We start from the raw sequence: 27,027 nt of genomic DNA on the forward strand, positions 1-27,027 counted from the left end.
GTGCTGTGTCATAGGATATATTACTAAATCATACACTACTGTTTCAAAGTGCTGTTATGACTTTATTTTACCTTGGAACTTGGGATGTATCAGAAAGGTAGATAAAGAGCTGTCACTAAAGTACTGTAGTGCGCTACCACCATCTGTGTGCTCTTTTATTTTTATTTTTCCCCTGTGCCTGCTGACCATTAGCACACATCTTATCCATCTTCAGAAAATTCATATTCCTACCTCAGCTTGGAGGGCAACAGTCGAAAAGTGCTGTATACAGGTAACCATGGAGGTTCTTTGTCACCCTTGCTAGCATCTGCTGATGTCTGCAATGAAGGCAAATATATTATTCCCTAATTTTACCCCTGATGGGTACTGTGAGCACCCATATCACCTTGGGAAACTACAATGCTCTCACCATGTTTGTTTGTACTTAAAGTCCACACGCTGAGGACTACAATCAGAGGCTTAATGGTGCCAGGTCCATATCCTTGGTCCTGGCTATTTAGTATGGCTACCTTTGTAAGATATCTGCCTCCCACAATCACGTTTTGTGTTCTTGGCTGACATGAAAAATGTAATATTTTGTGGAAAACAGTAAGAGGAAGTTTCCCCGATGGGGATACTTATGTGTCCAAGGCAAGCAAAACTGGCAATGGTTGAACATCTGACAGGCTGACAAAGAAACATAGGCTGAGTGTTTTGGCTGACAGGCAAAATATTCTGAAATACTCTGCACCATTACATCCCTTAGGAATTACACAGCTTTGAAGAACTTTTGTGATACGTCGGACATACGGCACAAAAGGAATATACCATGGCTTTCATATGCTGGCCAGAGGTATGGCTATTCCCTGGCCTGGTATCCAGCAGTAAAACTGAAACAGTGAAGAACATCCACAGTTCTCTTTTCCCAGAACAAGCAAGCCATTATCAACCACTTGCTCCCATCCTCTCATGTCCAATTACTTCAGCATTTGAGTTTCTATTCAGACTCTGGTCTTCTGGGTTATAATCAGATCTCTATCCATCTACCTCACAGAACTAGGTTTACATTTTATGTGCTTTAAGTCCTTCTTCCAGCTCCTAGGTCCCTGAACATTTTCTAGCTCCCCTCAGTATCGCAATGCATGGCCTCCTTTAAGTCGGACATGATCAGTGATGGTCCCTTCCTGATTTAATGGTAACTCGTTTCATCAGTTCCATTACTGGTCTCCTTATGACCAAAGCATAACTTCTGAAATCAGTAATGACACAGCTAAATGCCACAGTCTGAACCACATCACTGTCCTTGTCAAATTCCTCATCCTTTTCGACCTGTATCTGCAAGACCATTACATTACTGCACAAGTTTTTGTTAATTATGGCAAAAGAAGTCTGTCTTCTAACTCCTTATCAATGTCACTAAGCAAGCCATTACAAAGAAAAAGCTCCAGAGCAGACGCACACAGCTCCTGGTACCATCCTTTCACTGCAGTCCATTTAAAAAGCACACTTCCTTCATCACCCAGTCCATTCTGCATGGCATGCCTTCAGCGGGCTGCTGCACAGAAATATTTACACTTAACAGGCGTTTGAGTTGTCACATTCACATTACTAATCAGGCTGACGTAATCTCCCCTGGTATCTTGAAGGCTTCAGCACTTGAGACTATGCAGCTAAAGTCTCCAATGAGCTCTCTGCCCCAAACACTCGACACAGGGACCGTCTCCTCTACTTCTACTTTACAGAAGAGGAATTGCAAAAATTTCTGTACTCCAAACTTTAGAAATCATTCCTGTTTCTTACATGCAATGAACAAGATTATTAAAAGACGATTCCAACATTTTTTAAAGTCTGGTAATATACCGTCTGGCCTCATAACACAATGTGAACTCCTTCGGTTCGCTGTTACTGGACTAATTTTCATCTTCCACTCTTTGGAGATTCCTGTTACATGCAAGTGATCCTTTCCCCATCATCACTATTTATTTTTATTGTTAAAAAGGAGAAATGGACTAATCCAAAGATTCTTTCCAGTGACACTTTCCAGCCACATCTCTTTCCAAAGAAAAATAAGTATACAACTATGTAGTAAAATATTAACAGTATTTGTTATGACAAGATAAACATACAGGAACGGGAAAAGCCATTCTGGAATTCTTTGGGTAAGATGCAGTTAGATAAATAATAATCAACATGTTCAGTATGGACAAAATGCTGACATTGTGGGACATCTGGTATGGTACCCTGCAGTTAAACATCTTCTTATGGAGCTCTCTTCTCCAGGTCCAGTTATTCAATGATAAAACTATCACGAAACAGTCATAAGAACAACAATCCAGGCCGAAACAGAGGTTTGCACACCTTCAAGAAATTCAAGTCAAGAGAAAAAAAAAACAGTTCTAAGACAGAAGGGATCTTCAACAGTGCTCCACATGAGCGAGCAATGCTCCACAGTAGAAAACAGTTACTTCTTCCACCATTATGAATAATCACTATAGATAAAACAGCTGCAATTTTTAACAAGTTTCTTAGGATGAGAAGCAAGCAGTAATAAGAAGACTGAGGTAATAGAAGAAATGTTAACTAAACTCTCAAAAGTTGTACAATGGAGTTCGTTAGGCAAGGGGAGAAATGAAGACTGCCAAGCCTTTCTTCCATATCACGTAGGAATGCACATACAACAAACAGACAATTTAGAAGTCGCCACTCAACCTACTGCAGGTCTTTTATAGGTTTAAACTCGGCTAACGACCACTAGCATCCTTATAAGCCAAGCCATGCAACCCAAATATGACCCGCAAATTTGATTTAAAAAGGGGGTGATTTACTGACTGCCTCTGTCCATCAGAGACACAGGCGCCAGACCAGGGGGATTTTCCAATTACCCATCCAATGGTCCAAGTTGCACTTAAAAAGGGATCGGGAGGAACTCTGCTTCACAAGGATGGAAAGTCTGTTCTAGAGAATGCAAACTCTCATAAAAACATATCTGTCTGTCCACTGTGTCCCATTTGTGTTACAAGCAAAAATAGATCTTTTAATCTAATAATTCTGATGCTGTTTGTTTTGAGGATATGCAAAAGGTTCATCAAAATAGGGTCCAAGGATACCTTCTACGCCAGGCAAAGATCACTTCTCAGAAGTCTGTATGATACAGAAAAAAGAGACAGGGCTTGAGGCAATCAGTGTAGAACACTACTTTTACTCTCTGTATTCTTTTTGTAAGGAATCTTTGTGGGCATTCTTGTTGCTGTAGGTGTCTGTTCAGGTACATAATGAAAGGGGCATTATATTCTAGGTCTGAAGAGGGACGGGAACAGTGGTAGGATGACCCTCTCTGGACCTAGATGCCATGCTCTTGTTTACAAGTTAAGCAACAAAGGATTTTCTTACTACTCCAAACACATGCTAGTCAAGGGTTAGGTTACGATCTACATGAGTTCCAAGATCCCCGACTAGTGAATTAACTTTTAGCGTTTTTTTTTTTTTTTGACGACACAGTTACCCAGGGTGGCAAACTTCCCAAAAGGTACTATAATGCATCTTTTGATAATGAGTTTTAAGCCATGGCTTTGACACCAAATGTTTGCTTGTGTTAGACCTTCCTGAAGGTTGTTCTCATTTTGGGGGGATTCAATGACTGCTCCCAATTTGCAATCATCTGCAAACTTGGTTAGACATAGGCCTTTGACATCCGACAAGTAGATGTCAAAGAACAGTGAGCTTTGTACAGAGCCCGGGGGACTCCACTGGTGGCTGGCATTTTTGTGGAGGTGGCCTCATTGATTCTAACCTCCTCCTCGGTCCTATTAGTAAGCCAGCTAGCTATTCAGCATGTTACAAAGGCATTTCTGCCTAGTTACAGAAAATGTTGACAGTGCCCAGGTGGGGTATTGTATCAAACGCTTAAGCCAGATCTAGGCAGGCAGTATGCACAGTTTTCAGAAGGGGAAAGAAACCAGGGCATTCAGAGAAAACAAAATTCTAACCACAGTAAAAAAAAAAGTCAAACTAAGTCTGTACTGCTCTGCATTTACAAATGCTAGAGAAAAGGAAGCACAAAGTAACCTGCTTTATTTATTCAACAGTTTTAATATGTTTTAAAAATGCATTTTACTAAAAATTTGCTAAGTTAACTACTTCCTCCATAAAATGCAATTCAATTGCGAGAAAATCAGAAAGATGTCTGACTGTACAACTAAAGGAGCTGGAGCAGAGTTGATGCAAAAAAAAAAAATCAGGTGATTGGTTGGAGGAATGTATTCTTAATTAAGAAAAGGTAATGCTTTAAGCTGTCTTGACAAAAAAAAGATCTTGAAACAACTGCAGAAACCAAACTACTGCTGCAAATTGAGGCTCGAACTAGCAATGCTAAACGTACCCATTTTACAACTAAAAAGCAGGGAGATCAGGTTTAAAATGAAGCTACTTTCTAAAGTAGAATTTAAGACAATCAAGAGTAACTTAAAATGTATACAACTGTAAAGATGCGATTAGTAGCATGTATTTTGGGAGAGAAAGAATATAAAAGGAGAAAGTATCATTTACTGAGCATCCATTGCACAGTATACTTATTTACATTTTCAAAAAAATGAAGTGACTAGCTGTTGATGGCCAAAAGGTAATGTTAAGTAACTGAATGTAACAGTAGTTCAGGGCATGATGGGAGATATAATGACTACCCTCAGTTACTCACTAGTGTTTCAGCTTTTTTTTTATTTAAATGTGGAAAAATATCATTCTTTTTATGAGAAGAGGAAATAAAGCTGGAGTCAATTTAGGGCAAGTGCTCTTGCTTACGGAGAGAAGGCTGTAAATTACAGAAATGTATACAGCTTTAGCTGTTAAGTTTGAAAGAATATTTATTTAAAGAAAAACTGTGCAAGTGCGTCAAAAAAGGGTGGAAAGGGGAGTGCCCACTGGTCACTGAGAATGTGAGCAGGCTTACTAACCCAGTTCAGTCTACACACAGTCACACTATAGAAGGCACATACAGATGAAAATGAACATAAGAAACCACTAAAGCATGGACATAGGGAAGGATACCATACCAGTTACACTGGACTGTGGGAAAAGAGGGGTTACACTAGCTGCAATGGGGGAACCTTTTCAAATGAAAAAACAGTAACTGGCTAAAGAAAAAATATGTTTTCTTATAGGGATTCTGAGGGGTACGAAGTTATTAGCACATATGCATGTATATTCTATTGAATACTACTCAGGATGAGATGAGTAGATTAAGGCGGGAGCTTGGAGAAACACTACAGAAATCAGAGATAAAGAAAAATAAATGAATAACTAGTACATTCTTCTAGCAGATAAATGAGAGTAAAGAAAATTGTCACTTTCTTGGCTTGTGAATGTGAAACCCACGGGGCAGTCTTGATGCAGGTCATTTCAGAACTGAATATATCATGGGGACAGCTGAAAGCAAACAAATGAAAACTTACTGCATTTTCTGAATCTCATCCTCATCCACTTTGTGTCGCCTGTCTTTCTTCTCCTTGGATTCTACTTTTAATTTCTTATGATGGGGAGGCTGAAAGGCAGAGTCTTCTTTACTGTCATCTGTAACAGTGTTGTCTGAGCTGTGGGCAACTGCCACATCACCTTTTAATGACACCTGCTGGTGAGAAAAAGTAAAGGCCAAGATGGTAAATTCACACACAAGATGTATGAAAAGTCTGGTTCCATACAATGTCAGCAACAGAGCCTTTTCTAATAAGCTAAAAACACAGACTATACCAAACAGGGCTGCCCAGCAAATCTCAATTTTTTTTCCCTCAAATATTTTTTTATTTTCAATTAAAATAACATTTACACAATATTTTTAAATATTTTAAACTATATACAATATTTACAATAGCCTGACTTTCAATTATATACACTGTATATTATTAAATATAGAATTAAAAGATCAGTTATCAGAGATACAACATTGATTACTGCAGAGTGTCCAACAAAGATATAACTTTCTTCCAAGGATTATTTACCAATGGCCAGGGATAGATTCGTAGTTCTTTGATTTTTATTTCCATCAATGCAGCTGTCTTCTGTAAAGTGCAGAATTCTTCCAAGGTCGGGGGTGTATTTGAATTCCACCTTCTGGTTACACACTTCCTAGATATAGCAAGTATTGTCCACAACAAATACATATTTGTCTTATTCAGGTAGGGACAAATCTCAAAATTTGACAGCTACACTGACACCAGTATTTATAGGCCATCTCTGAATGTGGAGACACACACATTTGCCTGGATTAACTAGTAGTCAAGATGGGCAACATGAGTAAGCTTAAATCATACCACAAGTAAACTCTTCCATGAAAACTGTGCAAATTTAAAATTAATACTATCTACTCATAATGCAGTAACATGGGATTTTAGTTATTTTTTTCACTTGCTAAAAAGGTAGGTGGGTTATACCTAAAAGGTCCATTTTCCCCTACAATCTAATTACAATATAAAAATAGACAAGTACAATCCAGTCATCTGTCTGCAGGTAGAAGCACTCAGTAAAGAAAGTATAAATACAAAACAACCAAGTGATACATCTCTGAATAAACAAGAAAATAAACATATCCGTTGCACAGGACTGATGTATGCAAGCAGAAATCACGGTACTTGGGTACTATCGCAACCAGGGGACAAACAACTAAGTAGGTCATATTCTAATTCCCAATTCTAACAGAAGATATCAGTTTATGTATATGTTTAAAGTATAATCAATTTCTGTATCTGTCGTATAAATGTATTCAGCCAAAGTGATTTTATTTTGGGATGATCACACCCTCATGTATTTGTTGTGCAGTGTAATATTGTTACGACACATTTCTCACATTGTTTAAGAATTCCACAGAAAGGAAAAACAGCAACGGACAAATGCCTAAAACTGGAGACAGAATTTGAAATACTGCCCTTATATTCTCCGCCAACAAAACCCAAATCACCACCGTCACTGAGGCTAAACTCCTAGGAGTTACCATTGACCAGCAACTCAAATTCACAAAGCACACAACAACCATCACTAAATTCCACAAAAAGCTAGGTACCCTCTATCATTGTAAAAGTTATCTAACCACCAAATCTCGAATTGCAATAGCCAGGACCCAACTCCTATCTACTCTGCTTTATGCATCCCCAATTCTAACTAATCTTTACAAAACTGAACTTAATAAAAACTTTCCATCTGTTACAACAAAATTGCTAGATTCACTACCAATGCCAAATCACAATCCCACCACTGTCTTTCCCTACAAGCCTTGCACTGGCTTGAATTTCCAAACCTATTAAGGTACCATCAACTCAGCCTAGCTCATCTAATTCTGTACTATCCCGAGAAAACCCCTGACCTGATTAGCATGCTGAACTTCTACAATTCAAAAAGACAACTTCGGTCATCCAACAAAGCCTTAATTGAAACCATCACATGTAAAAACAACTCCGGGGAATCACTATTTGCCCATGAAACAGCAAAAATATGGAACAACCTTCCCCCTGACCTCAGACTACAAAACTCCACACCCGCCTTCAAAAGCCTACTTAAAACATATCTTCACCAGCCATCTATGCAACTGTAATTGACCTCCTGATGCCTCATCCACTCACTGTTTCTACACCCCATCTGTCCTGGACAACACAAACATCATCATCTAAGTATACCTGTCCATGTATGAGCAATAACCTATATACGAGTGTGTGTGTGTGTGTGTGTATGTATGTGTATATATATATATATAAAATATATATATATATATATATATATATATATATTTTATATATATATATGTGTATGTATGTCTATATATGTGTATAAATAGGGTTCCTATTAGACTGTCAAAACTCCATTTACACGAATTCGAAATAGACACTTATTGCGCAAAATACGTAATTGAACATGCAAAACTGTGAAATTCGAAATGTCGAAGTGTTTTGGTTGGTCCGTCTGTGGTATAGCTCCGTATGGTAAGTGTGCGATAGTTTCGGCCCTCAAGGTTAGTGTGCGGGTTAAGGTAAGTGTATAGATAGGTAATGTGTGTAAGATTTAGAGTAGTGTTTTGTTAAATGTATTTATGTGTATTATTTATTTTGTTTGGGTATATCTCCGTAGGGGAAGTGTGCGGTAGTTACGGACCTTAGGGTTAGTGAGGGGTTAAGGATAGTGCATAGATAATTGTGTATGTGGGGTTTAGTGTAGGGTTAGAAGTTGAGTTTTGGTGCTTTACTTTAGGGTTAGGAGTAGGGTTTGGTTAGTGTATGTATGTGGTTTATTTATTTTGTTTGGGTAGGCAGTATGTAGCGAGTGGTGGGGTTGGCCGACTATGAACGTTTGATATTTTAAATTTCGCAGTTTAGTGCATTCGGTATTTTTGCGGTTCAAGTAATATGTGTCGTTGTTTTGGTATTCGATGCAATGGATTTTCGTTGAGTTAATATAGACTTGTATAAATGTATATGCTCTTACATGTATATCTGCTTGAATGTATATATGGAAACTTAAACATTTATATACTCTTATTCAATTGTGAAATATCCTGCAATGCTCTACCAGGTTCTTAGCTACTCTCACTGTATATTTTGCACACTTGTATTTTCAACCAAAAGGGAGAATATCCGCTTATTGCATACTAACAGCTGTAAAGTCTACAATATGTGTGCTACTACTCTGTAATGTCTCTTTTGTAAATTGTTATTCTCTCTGTAAACTTATGGAGTTTTTATCCCCAGGACTCTGCTGAAAATGGACACATTGTCCAGTCGGACTATCCTGGCAAACAAATGTTAAATAAATGTTTGCATTACCCTAAATGTTATGAAGGAAATGAAGTTTCAAGGTTTCACCTTTACACTGAAACGGCTGTTTTAAGTCGAAAACATTTTCCGTTCTTACTGCAGCTGTCATTTTAATGCAAAACAACTGCCTTCCCTGACAGCAAAACAGTTGTTTTGGTAACTGTGGAAAGGTACTCCAATAAAACTAAATTACCCATTTTAGATAAAAGAAAACTGAGCGGAACTCGTAAAGCACATAACTACAGAAAGCTATGGAAAATAAGCCACCTTCCTACTTCTGAAAAATAATACATCCTTATCCATGTCCCTCCTGCTGCAGCAAGGGCTGTAGTGCACCCATTTCATTTCACTGCTGTGTTTGCCAGTAACAGCGTACATAGTTCAGGAAAGTAATGCTAGTAAACAAAAAATGGTGATGGCTACTTGTCATGTTTGTAGGTACAAATACAAGAACATTTTGACGGCGTACACAAAATAGTAGTACAGAATTGCTAATTTATATAACACCAACATGGCAAGTTGCACTTCTTTGGCAAACTATAGCAGTAGACGTTTTTCTGATGTATTATGCGACTAACACTTCCAAGAGACATACACATTTAGCAAAGTATAATTTCATTGCATACTTTGTCATGTTTCTTACAGGAATCAATAATTTGGCAAAGTCTGAAACATTTGTCTCCTGAATGCATTAACACGCAATTACCAAAATCACTTGCTGGAGTGACAACCTAGGAGACTCCTGCGAGACAGATGCACTGCTGCCTTATTTAGTAATTATATTGCTTAAGGGCTGCCAAAACTCTGACAAATATCTGACAGCACCACGAAAATGAGAACCAGACTCTGGGTAAAAAGGTTCATAAAGCTGATAAAGGAAAATAAATGCATAACTAGTACATTCTTCTAGCAGATGAAGGAGAGTAAAAAAAAACTGTTAACCATGTCTTCTCAGTTGCTGTAATGAATTAAGGTGTGGAGAGAGGCAGCTGGTGATCACAGAGGTCTGCATTGGGTTGAAACGGCTAGGCTTTAAATGACCTCTGGGTCAATACCCTAGTAAATCTCCTATGATCCTATGAAAGGAGAAGCTAATGGAGAGCAATGGGCAATGTCTGAGGCAGAGTGGATTATAAAGTCACGTACAGCTGACTTTGGAAGCCTTTTAACCAGAAGGGAGCTATCAAAATTCTAAACAGTGCCAGGTGATGGCATTCCCTTTCAGGGAATTTTAGGATAAGTCTACAAAGCTTGGTTAAAAAGGACTCCATCTTTTGCAGGAAGTAAGAAGCACACTGGTTGCAATTGCTAGCTCACAGCACCCGATTACCCATTTTGTTTTCTGGCTGAGGTGCTTTCTGTCCAGAGTTTTCATGTCTTCCCCTGTCTGCGTATTCTTTTGCGGAGTGCTCTAGTTTCCACCAATACAAGATGTATCATAGATGAAATGGTGCTCTTCCAAGTTATCCAGTGGTATGTGTACACTGTGCGAGAGTGCCGATAGGTATCCTGCGATGGACTGTTGTCCCATTCAAGATTACTTCTTTCATCTAGTGATTGCCAGGATAGGCTCTGGCTCCACCTCCAACCATTTATTTTATTTATTTATTGCATTTGCTTACTGGGAAAGTCCACTGGGCCTAAAAGAGCCTATTTTCAGTGATGGCCCGGGGAGAAAAGCTCCAACAAGAACATAGATACATAAAATATTAAACATTAACTGGTACAAAAGTAGATACAGTGTTACAGATAGTGATTACAGTAATGTATACAGAATATATATACATAAATTTGTTGGTTGTCAGATGAATTCAATCACAGAGATATAAAAAGAGCTATATCAATCAGTATTATTGTACCAGTATCAACAAGTGATAAAAATAATTATGGAGAAAATATCAGTCAGAAGTAGCAAAAAGCACAGGAGTTTAGTTACCATACAAGGAGAAGGAGGAGGTCAGGTTATAGAACAAGAACACAGCCAGAAAGAGTTGAGATGATTTTTCAGTATTTGTTCAAAGGTGGTGGTGCTGCTTGTGTTTCTTACAGAAGGTGGGAGTGAGTTCCATCATTTGGCGATGGTAACGGACTAGAGGAGTTGACCAGCAGGTAAGATGGGCTTTTCTACTTTTAGAAGGAGATTGATTTTCAGATCTTAGTTGCCTGCTGGGTTGATATTGGGCGAGTAGAGTCGAGAGAGCAGGACAGTCTGTGGGTGTGTAGATTATTTTGTGTGCTGTAGTTAGTTGGGTGAATCAGAGATGGTGGGGGGGTTCCACCCAGCCTAATTGTTTCAGTGAGTTACAGTCGTGGGATGAGAATTTGGCCTTGGTGGCAAATTTGGCTATTCTGTTGCAACACAAAGCAAGTTTGGATTTTGCAGAATTTTTAATATTAGTGAGGAGAGGGGCACAATAAAGGAGAGAGGGTAATAAAAAGGTGACTGCAAGGGTTTTTCTACTAGAGAGGCTAAAAAGTGTTGGTGTCTGTACAGCATACCAAGCTTTTTGGTGCGTTGTGATGTTATTGTTTATGTGCAGGTCAAAGATAAGGTTTTCATCTATAATAATGCCTAGCAGTTTAGTGTTTGGGACAACTTCTATAGTGGTATTGTCTTGGGCTTGTATAGGGAAGATCTTTTTTTTAATCTAGGGGAGTGGTTTTCTTAGGGGTAAAAAATACTAGTTTAGTTTTTTTTTTTGGATGTAGGGCAAGGCGATTGTTAAGCATCCAAGATTCAGTAGAGATGAGGGCATTCTGGGTGATTTGCTGGAGTTCAGAGATGAAATTTGCAGTGCATTGTATTGTAAAGTAGTCAGCATACTGGATTACTGAGCATTGTGGGGGAGTGGAGTGAAAGTTGTTGATAAAGATGCTAAATAAGAGAGGACCAAGTATGGACCCTTGGGGTACCCCTGTGGAAGTAGTGAGGAAGGGAGAGTAAGACTGTTAATGAGTATTCTGATGGGATAAGCTATAGAGTTTGCAGCTAGCTGCAGGGTGTGAGGGGATAGATGGTCAGGTGCAGAGTACATGGTTTTAGCTTAAGTAAAAGTGTTTTTATTGTGGCAGTGGGTATGGGGGAGACTTTTAGGTTGGTGTCAAGAGTAGGATTTTTTTCTGGGATGATTTGGTCATCAGCTGTCTTCGTGGTGGTGGTGTTAATTGTAGGAAAGGTGGCGGTTAGTTTAGCTGTGGTGTCAATGAAGTAGGAACTGAAGAGGGGGGCAAGTTCAATGGGTGGTTTTTGTGGGTCAGGGGATGGATTGCTTTGAGACCCTGGGTGTAATAGTTGGTTAATGGAGGAGTAGAATTTTTGGGGATTATCTTTATGCTGGCTTTGTAGATGGAGGTAGTGGGCTTTTTATCTCTCGTTAGTAGTCATTTTACCTGGTTACGGAGTTGCTTGTATTGTAGTAGACTTCAGGGGTCTATGTTTTTCTGAAATGATTTCCAGATCCACCATGAAGTGGATCAAGACGGAATTGATTGTCAAGACAAGCAGCGCACATCTGGGACAAGGCAACAGCATTATTCAACTACTACAGAGCTCAGACTGTAGCTCCAGTAACCAAGCTTTGGCCAACAAGACTAGGTGCCACAGGACAGTATTCAATTAGGCAGAAGGAAGTCAGTTCATGTCAGCTTATTCATCTGGGGTGAGAGAGGCAGCTAAGTCTAATGCATGGAGACCATGGAACAGAGTCCAGGCAACAGCTGCAGTAGAAACAGATGACTGCTGATGATCTAGGCCTACCAAGCAGTGCATTACACTGTAGCTGGGATGTGGTGTGTGGAAACACACAGGAAGCATCTGGTATGATAGGCCTTCCACTAGCAAGGAGTTTGCCAGCCACTGCACAGCGGTGCTAGGATATGCAATAGCTTTAACTGGCATAGAATGATGGCTGCTGTATGGAATCCAGTTCTTGCACGCACTTGCTTGCTTTGGTCATCAAGACATGGAAAACAAGACGGTCCACTCAGGTTGTTCAAGATTACATGGTCAACTGGGGAGGGGGGGCAAAACAGAAAAAAAGTAGTCATCTTTTACCTTCTGTAACCTTGGTTCCTTTACTTAGAATATGAAACTCTTGTTACTATCCATGAAAGAAAATACTCTTGTGAGGATTTTTTTTCAAATGGTGATTAAAAAATAAATAAGCTCTAATGTACAGGTCACCTATTTTAACAGAGTGATGAGAGGAGTTGCTCCATTTGGTAAAAGGCAGTTTAACCTTGCCCATCTCCTAAACAGCAACACTTAAGTCTTAATGAAGACAAAGCTTAGCTAGGCTTCAAATGGTTCCTGGGCTGATAGATGACCAACTACCTAAGAGCCAATGAGAAACATGTCAAACTACTGCAACGTCAACTGCAGATAAGCAGGCCTGAGGTTCTGGCTTCCCAGCATGACAGCTTTAAGAAAAAGTGACAAGAGGAAAGGATCAAGAACAGAGTCTTAAGGGATATTTTTTAGGATGTGTGCTAGGAAGGCAAAGGGTGCGACCTATTAATAACCTACAGAACCAATCGGAAATAGGTCTGAAACTAGCTAAAGGCTTGGTTGGTTCATGAAAATGAATGTAGTGACATACAGAATCACAGGTTTTATTAACATGTACAGATCTTACTCCTGGACTATTAGCATGGCTTTATAAATGGTACTCATTATGGATAGCAGGGCCATAGCAATACTGTATCCCTTTCATAACCGGAGTTGCTCAGCATACAGTAGGCTGCTAGCTGGATAAGTGGCCAATGCATGCTCATTCTTCATGGTGGAGAGAAGCAGCTTGGCTCACTGTATTGGTAACTCCTGCAGGAATACAGGTGGATTACACAGTACACAAAGCTTGGCGTACCTGCAATGTAAGCCAAGTGCTACTTGATCATGAGGTAGTACATGCACAAAAGTGTGCATAACCTCCACAGACAGCTATAGGGCAGGACAGTCTTCAGGATCTATACCGGGGTCCACTCCAACACCTAACTTTCACCTTCACCAGGGAACGAATGACTCAGAGGGCTCTTGTACCGATGGAGGAACAAAGGGGTCAACAGGCTGCAAGAAGGAGAGCCAGTGGGCCGAACCTGCAGACCAAATAAAAGAAAGAGTACACTAAGCAGAGAAAGTAAATATGCTTTTATGCTGGTTCAATGTTGTGGCTTCTACATGCTTTGTTAATGTTGGCTACAATGGTATAGGTCTAAAGGAGTTACCTAAAGATACTGCTTTACTTCTGGACAGTAGGATGACCGTTACCAACCTCCAGAGCTTGAGGAAGAACATCTCCTACACTAAGAAGTTTATAATGTAGGTTAGGCAAATGTCACAGGCCTTGAGAATTTGAGGAATATGACCATCATCTCCTATTTTACCAAAATCAGGTGCATATGATAAACTGCATAGCCAAATCTTGGAATTCCTTGCCGCTAAACATTAGGTCCACTACTGATACTTCAAATTTAACAAAACTACTCAAATCACACTTCTCCAATACCTGGATCTGCTGATCCATAAACCCTTGTTAGCAGTAAGGTGACTTTTTGACAGCTATACGAACACAACCTATAATTTACTTTTCAAGTATTCTTTTCCCAACTTTGCGCTACTTAAATATTTCTCAGTCATGCTTGTTTAAACATTTTAAGATTGTGCTGTAGATTCTAAACTAAAATTTTAACTTGTCTATCTCTGTTGCTTAAATATCTTTGTAGAAAATGTGTCGTGTAACTGTATAAATGCATATTTATTTTGTTTTGTATTGTTGTCTGTAAATGTAGAGCTTTTCTCCCTGGGTCTCTGCTGAAAAAGGACAATTTGTCCAGTCAGACTTTCCCAGTAAACAAATGTAAAATAAAAATAAAGTAAATAATTTCTCAAAGTGCATTTAGCATTCTACTTTTTGTCCACTCTACCTCTCCCCCTTTTCCCATCCATCCAATGCCTTTTTGAAAGGGATGTTCCTCTACACCATCCATTGATAGCCCATTGCATGTGGCCATAACCTTCTCATTGCAGAAGTATTTTCAGACATCCAGAGATTAGTTAGTCCTTATAATCTGATGACTGTGCCCCCTTCTTCCCCCTCTGTTCTACCTGTCCATAATGACCTTAATTACTTCTCTCTGCCATGATCTTGTGCATCAGTAGGAAGTCTTCTTTGTCTCATGTGAGAGAGTTCCAAGTCTTTTAAATTACATTCGTACCCACTCCCCTCCAATCTAGAGACCTTTCTGGGGGCTTTCCCCTGGATTCCTTCCAGCAGTCTTGTATCCCTTTACTTGTATGGCCTCCTGAACTGTATGCAGTATGCAAGGTGTGGTCTTGATCAGGGCCTTGTAGAGTGAAAGAATCACCTCCATTTCTGGAATTTATCCAGTGAAAATACACCCTCACATTTGGTCTGTTTCTGCTACTACCCTCTTTTTCTGCTCTCAGTGGTTCCAAACCACGTGTGGTCAACACCTTCATATCCTTTCCATGTTCTGCCATCATTAATTCTGCTCTCCCCTTCCTAGCAGATATGTTATAGCAGGTTTGTTGAGGCCTAAGTACAGCACTTTGCCACCTTCCTACCCATCTGACAAGTCTTTCTAAATCCTTCTCTACACTTTTTTCCTCCCATCCATCACTGTTGCTGCAATCTATGTGTCGATCCTGTTCTACCTTCCCCCACACATGCCTCAGATGAACATACTGAAGTGTACTGGACTCAGTACAGACACCTGCAGTACTCCGCTACTCACTTTGTCATTTCTTGATCTCATTCTTCTTATCACAACCTTCAGGAGTCCTACCATACAGCTCTCCAATTTCTCAATCTTGGTTCTGCCCCAACAAGTCACTTACACAGGACCTAATCAAAGACATTGATGAAGTCCAGGTAAACCTTACATAGTAGTATTTCTCTGTCAAATTCACCTACAAGCCAGTCATAAATCTGGAAAAGGAGGTCTTACTATCAGCTCATTCTGGCCATGAAATTACACTGACTGCTGTCTTTATCAACTGATGCCTTCCAGAAATGCTACAGACCCTTCCAGAAATGCTACAGGCCCTCCCCTCAGGATTCTTTCTATTACTTTCTCTGTCACTGAGATTCAATTAAGTCTGCAAGTTCCCTGGATTTCCTCTGATTCCCCATCTTCTACAAAGGTACATGCTGTCTTGCTATCCTCTGGCACTTCTGTGCTATTCCTCAGAGGGGGGTGGGTTGGGGATCCACCTTCCCGGGTGAGCCAATGATATACTGAAAATCTTCAAATGGAGGGTCTGCCAGCATACTGGCCAGATTTCTTGGGACTCTTGGAGATGGCCCTCATACTTTATCATCCTAAAAGGAAGTAATTTCCCTTTCAACCTCCTTCTGAACGTGGTGTCTTTCCCACTGTTCTCCTCATTCTGTCCAGCTTCTCTATCACTGAAAGCCCCCCCTTTTACTTTCCTTTGTGAAGAGTTAAAGAACTCGTATAGCATGGCTGCTTTTTCTCCAGACTTCTGTGATCTGCCTACCATCACTGCTCAGCTTAGCCGAACCTGCCCCTCCCTTCCTCTTTTCTAATTGCCCAAAAACTTGATTCTCTTCTTCATCTGCTCTGGTAACTCCATTTGAAAGTCCTCTGCTACCCTCACCATCTTTGTTGTCCTTCAGCTAGCCTCTTTGTACTGTACTTCCTACTCCTACCTGCCCACTCCATCCTTTTCACCTGTCCAAAGCCTTGCTTTAGCCCTCCTTAGCCCCTCTTTTCCACCCTTACACTTTTGCCTTCCCTTCCTTTTTGGGCAGTATATTTTGATCTCCTCACATTTTCACCTCTTGAAGGCCTCATCCTTTGCCATATAACTGCCAACCTCACTTTCTTATTGAGCCAAACTGGTAGTCTCCTCTTTATGCCTCTTCGACACAGCATTGTCCACAGCCATGAGTACTGCATACCCCAACTCATTCTCATTGTCTACCCCCTTATCTTGTTCTTTCTAACCTATTGCATCCTAGACCATCTCCACAAGATGGCATAATCCACACTTAAAATTCCATATCATTGTCTTTGCCTTATCCTTTCCTCCTACTCTATACCAATCAGTGCCATGATTAATGTGTGCTAATTGTGCCTTAAACTAGACATTCCTAACATCCACAACATCTTCTGCTTTGGTTTGAAAAATAGCCAGAATTCTATAGTTTGTGAGACAGCCCTGCACCAGTTGGCTGGACTCCTTGTGGTCCAAAACGTCAAAGTAGAGTCGTGTAAGTAAACTTACCAGAACAGTAGATTTTCGAATGAGTGCACAGGTTGGAAAAGAAAAAAAGTACATGCCCACACGATAGCAACAAAAACCCTAGAAAAATAAGGAGAGAAGGAAAAGGAGTGGCTACAGTTTACGTTATACACAAATGTACTATGCTCATCATTATGGTCATTATGCTGCAGTAGCCTAAGCTGCGTGGGTAAATTACCATAACTTAAAAGTGGCTGTTGGGGGAAAAAAAAGGTCCAGGAGCTCCTGGAGAATGGTCCCAGCAAATCCTGTCCTAGACCTGGAAAAGGAACCTAATTTATAGTGCTTTTTGAAGGTATGTACAGAGGATGAAGTTGATGTTTCTAGAATCTATCCCTTTCCAAAAAGCCACAGATGAAGCCATGGCTCTGGTAGAATGAGCCTTGACACTGCCTGGAACAGTTTTTTTTTTGTTCGAGGAGTCACAAAAGGTAATAACCTGAGGCAACCATTTAGAAATCACCTGCTTTGTCACCTTCACAACAGATGATCAATGAATCAGAAGTTCTGAAATATCTTGTTCTGTTAAGACAGTACCAAGAGCTGTCTGTGGGCATCCAAGGTAGGCAGTATCCTTTCTACCTCATTTTTAGATTCTGGAAAGAATACAGGGATACGGACAGTTTGGTTTAGGGTAAATTTGGATACCATTTTAAGTGCAAAAGGAGGATCAATTCTCAATGAAACCCCATCTTTGGAGAAAATATCATGTTGACCCAAAATAACAGCTTGCAACTCCAACTCTTCTTGCAGAGGTCACAGCAATGATTAGAACAGTTTTCTATGTTAAAGGACCTCAGGTCAGCCCAATAAACTGGCTCAAATGGAAAAAATGGTAGCTTTTCTAACACAAAATGAAGAGTTCAAGGAGGAGTCACCAATTTTCTGGGAGCCTTTGACATAATGCATTAACACAGGGAGGTCCATGGGTGCGGTGGTGGTGGTGCGGTAGCGTTGTCGCCTCACAGTAAGACGCTGTCCGGTTCAATTCTCAGCTAGAGCGTCTTCTGTGTGGAGACATGTGTGAATGGGCATACCTTCGTTGAAGGTTGTGTGTCAGGCCTGGCAAGCCGGTACGTAAAAATCAACTGCCAATCATTAGCAGACCGGAGTTCCGCTGTGGCGACCCCTAACCGGGAAAAAGCCGAAAGACACAAACAAACAGGGAGGTCCATGGGCAGACATGCTGAAATGGATGGCAGATGAACCTTGACAGAGGGGTAAGATAGGCTATCGGACAGATTCACAAATATAGTAAAATCAAAAAAAGTCTACCCATGAATGGTGTTGGTTCTTCTGTTGGCAGAAAGTAGAAAACATTTTCCATGTGTTAATATATGATCTTCTAGTAGCAGGTTTCCTTGCTTCTATTAATACCTGCTGCAACTCTTCAGAAAAAAATGTACTTATAAAAGTCTTAAAACCTTATCACTTAGGCTGTCAGTTTGTATAAAACACCCCCTGATTTTCTGCGAGTCAATTCAGTCTGTGAGGAAGCTTGTGGTAATTGCTCCAGGCCATTTCCAAAAGACAAAACCACCGTTACCTTGGCCAATGATCTTTGGGGAATCCTTCTGAATCTTCACAATTACTTTTGAAATTAGTGGAAAGGCATACAGGAACATTCCAGTCCAAGGAAAAAAAGAAAAACACATCTGCTCCAGGGAGTCCTGGAACAGAATTTTGCCAGCTGATTCTTCACACAGGAGGCAGATACACCTATCTGCGGTATTCCCCATAGATAGATAGATCAGATCTTTGAAGACCCCTTAATTCAGTTTCCTTTTGTGAGGGTATGCCCTGGTCCTGTTCAGCTTGTCTGCTACATAATTTTGGTCTGATGGTATGCAAGATGCCTGTAGAGTGAGATTGTGCTGTAAAGCTATATCCCATCCTAACCTGGCTGGTATACATACGTAATAAGATCTGGCTCCCCTTGTTTATGTACCACATAAATGTGTTGTTGCCTTTAAACAATGGAAGAGGTCCCAAGGACCACAGGTGATTTGGAGATTTAAGATCATCTATAAGAGCTAGCATCTCTTATGGTTATGAATTTTGGTCTATCTTTTTTGTTCTGAAGACCCTGCACCTTTTCACCCATTGATAATACTCCCATGCAAAGACTGAGGCATCTGTGGTGATTCTGTTTTGAAGCATAAGGGGAGAATGGAAGACCTGGATTCTGAGTCCTCCACCATATGATCTCTTTCTACACATCCCAAAAATGGAATCTGAAAAGTCAATGGGCGTTGATGCTGGGAAGAAAGAGATTTCAAATACTAGCATATCTTCATTACGTGAAGTCTTGCAAGAGATATCAAGAGAATCATGGAAGCCATGAAACCCACGCTCCTGAGCTATTCTCTCTGTGAGACAAAAGTCTGGGTGGACAACCCAAAGAACACATCTAAATATAGATCTACATCTTCCTGTGGAAGGAAAGCTCTTTGTACTAATGTGTCCAAGCGAGCACCCCACAAAAACAATCCTGTGAGGGGTCAGAGTTCTGAATGCTCTTTTGGAATATCATCCTGTGTAAGAGATCCCTGACCAAGATACAGAGATTCCTGACACAGAAAAAATACTCTGCAATGATAAGGAAGTCATCTAAATATGGAAAAATATAGATACCCTACAGTATGCAGTGAGCTATCACAGGAGCTAGACACTTTGTGTGCATTACTGGAGCACTGAACAGCCCAAAGGGTAAGGCACAGAACTGGTAATGTGATCCAAACACACAAAACCTTAAGAAGCATCTGCAATCTAGATGAATAGGAATGTGAGGATATGCATATTTTAAATCTAAGGTCACTAAAACCCAAATGAGGAATAAGGGGTAGCAGTATGTGACATGAAAGCATTTTGAACTTGGGGGATACTACAAACTGATCAGAAAGGAAATATCCAAAACTGGTCTCAAAGGACCTTCTTTCTTTATCACCAGAAACACTCCTGAATAAAATCCTTCACCTAACAGAGGAGGAGGAACAGCTTCTATTACCCCCAAACAGTATATGTTGTAGGACAGCAGGAAAGCAAAAGTACACCAGCACAAGTTTTACTTATGATAATAACAGATGTTTGAAATACTCACTGCCTCAGTAGCATTTGGGGTTATCTGCCAAGGTCACCCAGTATTGGCCAGCTTTCAAAAGCTCAGAGTCCTCCCTCACTGTCACAGTTCACTGGCTGAGCACATCTTGAGCGGGGAAACCTTTAGCTGTTACAAGCAGCAAGTGTTCACGAATTTTCATTTCAACAGAGAGGAAAGTAACTGAAGCCAGAATCATCTAGCAAGCGTAAATTTATAGCCACTCTCAATACCATGTAAAAACCTAACCCAACAACTGAATCAAACAGTTTGAAACCCATCTCAACTATGCACAGTCTCGGGGACAGTGGGTGGGTGCTACCACTTAGGCAGTAAGGAATTCAAACATCTACTGTTACAGGTACATGTGACTTACACAACTGTACTATGTTCATTTTGCAGAGCTTAGTGAAGGTATGAACAGAGGACCAGGCTGCTGCATCTAGGATGTTTCTAGAGTTTATCCTTTTTCAATATACCATCAAAGAGGATAAGGCCCTCATTGAGTCACCCATAACCTTGTTTGGAAAGATTCACCACGGTTGGAGAAATAGAAAACAATAGCAAATGACAGCCATTGTGCAATAATTTGCTTAGACAGACAGGTTTCTCTCTCTTAGCCTCAGTATAGGAGACAAACTGCTGTTCAACTTTTTTAAAGGGCTTTGTTTTGTTAAAAGAGTACCTGAGCTGCCTGTACACCATCCAAGGTATGTAGAATATTTTCTCCCAATTTTGTTTTTTGGATCAGAACAGAACACTGGGAGACTGATGGCTTGATTCAAGGTAAGTTCAGAAACTACTTTAAGCTTGAATGATAGACTAGCACTGAACACAACCCTACCCTTATGAAAAATGAGATGGGGTTGGCCTGACACAAAGGCTTGCAGCTCAGAGATTCGTCTTTCAGATGTCAGCAAATAATAAAAAGTCTTCAAAGTAAGGAACTGTAAATCAGCCTGAGAGACAGGTTCAAAGAGAGGTAAGGTCAAATTTTCAAGAACAAAGCTGAGATCCCATGGAGGAGAAACTTGCTTTTGATGGAGGAGGAATTTGCTTTTGAGGGGTTTCACTTGCAACACTCCTTTCATAAACCTTTTTTACATATTTAAACACCTTTATTAAATTATCACTTAAGACATAGGCAAAATACATTAACATTGTTTCCATTGACATAAATTACACATCACATAGCTTTTCATTCTTTGTAACCTTGATCAGTTCAACATTACACAAATTGCTGAATTCCTGCCATCCCTTAAACTTCATTACTCCTGCTCAAAATCATTCTGCATGTATCATTGTCACAATTTCCATTTATTTCTATGTAATTTGCTCCTTCCCTTTTCTAGACCAAAACAGAATAAAAAACAAATATGAAACCACGAAACTACGGCAACCTTGGTAAAACAGCAAAAGATACAGAAAATACTGAACGCAGCTTTATTTTCAACAACAGATCCAGCGTTTTCACCACAAGCCTCTTGTAGCTTCATCAGAGTACAAATAAACCACATGACTTGCCTTAATATAACATAAAAGCAGGAAGTGACATAATATATCATTAATTACATTTCTAATCCATTAACATTTCATAATAACAGATTTTATGAGAATTAAAAAATGTAAAAATGGCATTTATTTCCCTAAATTAAAAAATGCACCATATAACATCTAATGAATAAAAAGCGTTTGTATATAAAAACTTGAAATATACAAAAATGACTAAAAACACTGAAAGGCAAAGGGACGCCTTATCTATAAAAGACCGTAATCCAAGTAATATTGGTTATAAAGTGGAACCAAACCAAGATAAAGCTATACATATAATAAGGCCAGTTCGAAATGAACCTCCTAGAACCAGGACATAATGCAGGACAACCCAAAAGAAATAGCTAAACTAAAAATCCAGGACAAATACACCTGACTATCTCAAATAACTTCTCAGCTTAAGAACAGCTGAGATGTTACAGGTATCATTCAATCCTGGCATTCTGAAAGCATCAAGTTTCAGTTGCCATTCTAACTCTAAGTATTCTAGTAAAAGGGAAGAAGGACCTCCTCTAATTGAGAAAGGAATATGATCTATGGCCATGAATTCAAAGCTGTGACCAGGGAAAGACGAGACATGTTTTGCTAGAGCATTTTGGCAGTTGCCCCTTCTGATAGCATAGTCATGCTCATAAATGCGATCACAAAGTCTTCGATCGGTCTTCCCTATATAGAAACCACTGCAACATTTACAACATGCAATATAAATCACTGCTTTTGTTTCACAATTCATCTTGTGGAAAATTTTGTATCTCATATTATTAATAGTGAAACTGTTTCCCGTTTTTACCAGTTTACACCAATTACAAAATCCACAAATAGCCATTCCTTTTTGTCTACTATAACCATCACAATTACCATCACAATTAAAGTTCCTTTGTGTTAACTCTTTCAAATTATTTCCTCTTCTGTATGTTATCCTAGGTACCACTCCCAACCTACTAGTTAGGAAACTTGTCATTTACTATAAAGTGCCAGTTTTTACGTATTATAGCCCAGATAGCCTGTGAATCGAAGGTGAAAGTTGTGATAAAATTCAAACTGAAATTACTTACATCATCAGGAAGATGTACTGAAGTTTGTGGACTGGTATTGTCATTACTGACATTCAAATCACAGTTCACTATTCTCCCTTGGGTTATCACTTTTTCACATAGGAGTGGTCGATAGAAACCAGAGATTCTTTTATTGGATACCTCATCAATAAGTTCCTCTAAAAGTGAAGTAGGGTAACCTCTACTTAAAAACATGTCTTTAAGGAAGTTACATTCTGTATGAAAGTCGTTTAAAGTACTACACATCCTTCCTGCTCGCACAAGTTGTCCCTTTACGATGGAACGTTTTTGTTTAAAAGGGTGTGCACTAGAAAAATGCAGGAAGGAGTTGCAGTACGTCGGCTTCCTAAATATACTAGCCAAATATTCTTCCTTATTAATGTCCTTAACAAGCTTGACATCTAAATAGTCTATCTCAGAGTACGAAATTAAAAGTGAATCTAAGGATATTGGTAGTAGCATTAAGCGCCGAAACGAATGAATTAGCTTCAGAGGAATCACCATGAAAAAGGATGAAGACATCGTCAAGGAATCTAGTATAGAAACGGACATGTTTCATCAAATCCATCCTATTCTTTAGGAAATGTTTTTCCCAATAACCCACAAAGAAGTTAGCAACGCTCGCCCCACAGGGCGAGCCCATCGCTACCCCTCGTTTTTGTAGGAAAAAGTCCTTACCAAACAGAAAAAAGTTAGATGTCAGGACTATGTCTAACAATTCTGTTACTAGTTGGATCTCATTTTTAGTTGCTCCAAGTTCCTCCAAAAGTAATCCAATCCACTCAACACCTTCCAAATGGGGAATCTAGGTGTATAAGTCTACCACATCAATGGTAAGGAAATTATCCATACCATTGAAGGGAATGTCATTGATTTGCTGTAAAAAAGACCAGGAGTCTTTGCATAGCCCTGGAATAAGCCACAAATATTTAGATAAAATAGAATCTATGAGTCGTGAGCAGGGATGAGTCATGGAAGACCTGCCGTCGACTAGGGCCCTCATCGGGGGGTCTTCAAGATTTTTGTGAATCTTGGGGACTCCGAACATCACTGGAATTTTTGGAAATGAGATGTCAATGAATCGATAAGTATCAATATCTATTTTAGCTGCCAAGTAGAGATCCCTCAGGAGGCCCCTAATTCTTTGGTAGGTCCCATTGACCTCATTTATAGAAACTGAGTAATAAGCTTCAGTTTCAAGAACCAATGACATTTTGTCTTTGTATTGTTCCTCACTGAATATGACCAAACCCCCACCTTTATCCGGTTTTATAACTCTGACAGCCTGACGACAGAGGAGATTTAAGGCTTCAGTTAGTTCCCTAGTAGTATTGAACTTATAGGAACCCTCATTCCTAGATTTGTTACTCATGGAAAGTTGGGTCCTAAAGTCAGCTTCACAGACAGTTTCAAAAATCTGTAATTTAGAGTGTAGTGGTGGATTAAACACACTAGACAATTTGAGTGGATGGTCAACTACCCGTTGCTCACTATGAAACAGTAACTGTAAGTTTAACTTACGTACAAAACTTTTAAGGTCTATAATGACCTCAGACAACTTACTATTTCGAATAGGGACAAAGGAATTACCTAAAGCTAATAATTCAATCAACTCATCATCAGGAACGAAGTCAGAGAAATTATAAATCTTAAAGTTGCCCTTTTTGTTTTTCAAAATTGTAGGGCCATTAGGTGGGGGTGTATATAAAGGTAAGGGTGACGCCCTAACATCCATATCCATCACTGACGATTCCTGTTCTTGTTCCGCCAGTTGTGTTTGTTGCGTGGTCCTAAAAAATTATTATTATTCTTGTTAGTAATGTGACTATTGTTTGAGGAGGAATCAGTGGGATGTGTACTTTAATTCATATTGTTAGCCTTATTTTTTAGTCTATTACTGCGTCTAGGACCAGTAACGACTTCCCATTCCCCTTCTTCATCTCCTACCTCCTCATTTTCATTAACCCATATATCACCAGGTTGAGTGACGTTAGCACCATCATGTCCATTAACACCATCACTTCTAACCGGCAATACTAATTTAGGATACGCTACTTTCTTAGAGTAAGCTGATCTGTCCCTTACTAACTTTTTGGTTTTGTTTGACTTCAGTTTTAACATTAAAGCATCAATGCTATTCAGAACTCGCTGATAATGATACTTGTACCTGACAAAGTCTAAGTCAGTTTTAATTTCATTATCAAGTACATTAATGTCACTGGTAAGCAAGGCGATATGTTTAACGTAATGTTTTACAATGAGTTGTAAAAGTTGTGCTCCTTGCTCTTGAAAAAGAGCTTGCAACTCACAGAAAAATTCTATATCCACTGAAAGTCCTGAAGGAGAAAAACTATTGCGTAAACCTTTAGGTATAAGGTTTTCCGCCAAACATTGTTCAAAACAAGCTGATTCCAGCTGCATCTTTTTTAATTTCAGGAGCTTAGTGTCTAAAACTTTGAGTTTATCCGCTATGGAAACTTCATTAACCTCAATTCTATGAGCAGAAACAGTACCTGAATTTGTGTTGTTAAAGGCAAACAGCTCGACATTTTTTATCCAGTCTGTGAGTGGAGGTAATCCATCTGCTGCAAAATTGGTGTTTACTGGTGGTAGATTACCCCTTCCAAGTGGCTGACTTACATTAATAGTTGTATCTAATCCACCAGAGTTTCGTGATGGATTAGCAGAGGGAGAAATACCAGCCAGCCTAGACCCATGTACATTTATGGATCGTTGTGAGTATTGAACATCAGTTGGTGCGACATCACCAAAGAATCCACCAAGATGCTGACCTGCCGGTATCGTTACCTCGGTGTTAGAGCCAGGAGGGAAAGACCCAGACAAAGGTTGTAAAACGCGGGTAGCGTCAATGTTAGAATCTTGAATTCCGTTGTTAGAGACTGTAAAATGCCACTGCCGTTTGCAGTAACTGTTCGCTGCTCGGAAGAAGAATTACATCCTGGTAAAGCCTGTACATGCGACCCGGAAATAAACGGTGCATGTACCGTGGTGTTAGTAGCAACTTGGGATAGTCCTTTGTTAAAGTTAGAATCCATGGCATCAATACGGGCATTCAATTGATCCAATTTCAAATTTAGGGAAACAAAAAGAGCCGGTAAGTCGCTGAAGCTGTCCTTAGCTTCTGGAACACTCGTTCCCAATAGGATAGGGCTGTTTAAACCATCAGGACTGCCTGTGGCCATGATGAAAACCAACGTAGACCAAAACAGAATAAAAAACAAATATGAAACCACGAAACCACGGCAACCTTGGTAAAACAGCAAAAGATACAGAAAATACTGAACGCAGCTTTATTTTCAACAACAGATCCAGCGTTTTCGCCACAAGCCTCTTGTAGCTTCATCAGAGTACAAATAAACCACATGACTTGCCTTAATATAACATAAAAGCAGGAAGTGACATAATATATCATTCATTACATTTCTAATCCATTAACATTTCATAATAACAGATTTTATGAGAATTAAAAAATCCTTCCCTTTTCTAAAAATCCCCTTCCAGTTCTTTTATCTTCTTTACAATAATCAGTACTTCAAATACAGTTAGTCTAGACTTTGATTTCCGCTTTCTAGTAATTGTAGTAATTGCTTTTTTGGCAGCCAAAACAATTGAAGGCCTTACTATGTTTAGGCAATTCTGATCCTGTGTCTCAGCTCAAAAAACAAATTTCTTAGTTACAGTCATTTGCTTGTCCAATATTTCTGGCAGGCCACTCTGTAGGGATTTCTTTTTTTAAATCTGCCAACTTGATAAACTTCCAAAACACATTTCCCAATTACCTCTTTCTTCCCCAACACATCTCCAACATTTGCAGGCTACCAGAGGACCATCATTTTAAGTCTGCTTGGGGTATAAAAATACATTTGCAAATACTTCTTAACAAAGACCCTAAACCTTCTGGACTTGGCTGAATACTTGGGGGCCATACATGCGTCTTCCTACTTGTTATCTTGAATATTGCTTTACCAGTCTCACTTCCCAATTTTTTTAACCTCCTCTGATTGAATCTTATAGTCATTGTGGAATCTTATACGACCTACTAATTATCCTTTTTTAACAGCAGCTTCTGTTCTACATTCAACTAAAACCTCTAGAGTCACTTAGGATTCTGCCATCCCTCTCTCATCAATCTCTGATAAAGAAAGCAGTCTCGAACCTGCAGTCTAAATGTCTTCTTAGCCTCATCCCACTCTACTACCTTTCCCTCTCCATTTGCTCCAAATACCTTTCATAAACTCAGCACAAAGA

The 27,027-nt window shown here is 39.6% G+C and overlaps 1 protein-coding gene across 6 annotated transcripts in view; it reads right to left on the bottom strand.

Annotated features, from left to right (window-relative positions):
* Positions 1 to 27,027, bottom strand: part of TAF11 (TATA-box binding protein associated factor 11) — a 310,240-nt gene that overhangs the window by 116,900 nt on the left and 166,313 nt on the right. For 5 of the 6 annotated variants that reach the window (XM_044076565.1, XM_044076566.1, XM_044076564.1 and 2 more), the window contains one exon: positions 5,427 to 5,602. In XM_044076565.1, the coding sequence (XP_043932500.1) occupies positions 5,427 to 5,602 (176 nt within the window). The remainder of the gene's footprint in view (positions 1 to 5,426; positions 5,603 to 27,027) is intronic. The other variant, XM_044076567.1, reaches the window with a different exon arrangement.

The sequence above is a fragment of the Protopterus annectens genome, chromosome 7.part0 (genome assembly GCF_019279795.1).
Source record: "Protopterus annectens isolate FY-2018-M chromosome 7.part0, PAN1.0, whole genome shotgun sequence".
In the NCBI taxonomy this organism is placed as follows: Eukaryota; Metazoa; Chordata; order Ceratodontiformes; family Protopteridae; genus Protopterus; species Protopterus annectens.